Source organism: Musa acuminata, unplaced genomic scaffold (genome assembly GCF_036884655.1).
Source record: "Musa acuminata AAA Group cultivar baxijiao unplaced genomic scaffold, Cavendish_Baxijiao_AAA HiC_scaffold_1139, whole genome shotgun sequence".
NCBI classification, from domain to species: Eukaryota; Viridiplantae; Streptophyta; class Magnoliopsida; order Zingiberales; family Musaceae; genus Musa; species Musa acuminata.
In genome coordinates this window covers 3,657,875-3,659,254 of record NW_027021351.1, presented here as the reverse complement: position 1 = coordinate 3,659,254, position 1,380 = coordinate 3,657,875, and the positions used below count along the sequence as shown (strand labels likewise).

The 1,380-nt window shown below is 45.3% G+C and overlaps 1 protein-coding gene across 1 annotated transcript; it reads left to right on the top strand.

Annotated features, from left to right (window-relative positions):
- Positions 1–534, top strand: LOC135671409 (uncharacterized). Its single transcript, XM_065179513.1, has one exon. It carries the CDS (start codon positions 1–3, stop codon positions 532–534), a length of 534 nt encoding a protein of 177 aa, XP_065035585.1.
- The last annotated feature ends 846 nt before the right edge of the window (positions 535–1,380 follow it).

Genomic DNA, 1,380 nt, shown 5'->3' with positions numbered 1-1,380 from the left:
ATGATAAGGAAGGTCTACGCCCGCAGCATGGTGGAAAAGCATCTTAGACCCAAGTTCGAACCCAAAATCACCTATGGAGCCGAAGAGGTCGAACGCTCCCATCACGATGATGCTTTGGTGATCTCCATCCCGATCGCCAATGCTTGGGTGAAAAGAGTGATGGTCGACATCGGGAGCTCTGTCGACGTACTATACCTCAACGCCTTCATGGGGGATTCCATCTCCCCACTCGAGACCACCATCCTCCCCATTACCATCAGGGAAGAATCGAGGGCCAAGACAATGATGACTACCTTCATGGTAGTCAACCTTCCCTCGGCCTACAACGTCATCCTCGGTCGCCCGACACTCAACAAACTAAAAGCGATGGTTTCCACTTACCACTGGGCCGTCAAATTTTTGACTTCAGTAGGGATCGGGGAATCCCGAAGAGATCCTAGAGAGTCAAGGCGGTGCTACCTTACAGTAGTCACCCTTCCGAGAAGTCGCGACCCCAGCAAGCCTCGGATCCCCGTGAGGAAGCCAGGACACTGATGCACCTAGAGCCGCCCGAACAACTCGCTGTGGTACCCTTGAAGAGGGACCTACCCGACATGACCATGAAAGTTGGGACAACACTCCCTGAAGCAAACTAGCTCCAACTCATCGATTTCCTAAAGAGAAATGTTGATGTGTTCGCATGGTCCTCAAGAGATATGCTCGGGATCAACCCAGGGGTTGACCCAACACCACCTCAACATCCACCCTAAGGCTCGACCAATGAAACAAAAGCCGAGGAAGTTCGCCCCCAACCAGCAAAAGGTGATAAGTGATGAGGTCGACTGCCTTAGAGAGGCCGAGTTCATAGCTGAGGTGAAATACCCTCGGTGGTTATCAAATGTAGTCCTCGTTAAAAAACACAATAGAAGATAGAGGATGTGTGTTGACTACACCGATCTCAACTGAGCATACCCCTATCCACTCTCGAGGATAGATCAGTTGGTAGATGCCACCGCGAGCTACGAACTTGTCACGCCCTTCGAATTTTTTAATCAACAACAATACATTTCAAGATCCAATCACACATTTGAGGACATTGAGAAAACGTTCAAGTCATAATTCACCTTTATAATCCACTGTTTATAAAACCTATGTAGTTTATTATCATACCATCATATCACTTAACGATTCACAAAATCCAATGCCAACTCAACTAAACCATAACCACATCATAAATCCATAAGCATGATAATTTATACAATCATAAAACCAACATATATCATATATTTATATCATTACATAATTTAAACTTAGCATTCCCAGAATCTCTATATGAATGGTACTTTTCAAATATTTTCAAAATACATCAATCTAGATTCGTCATTGATACACACAAAAGGA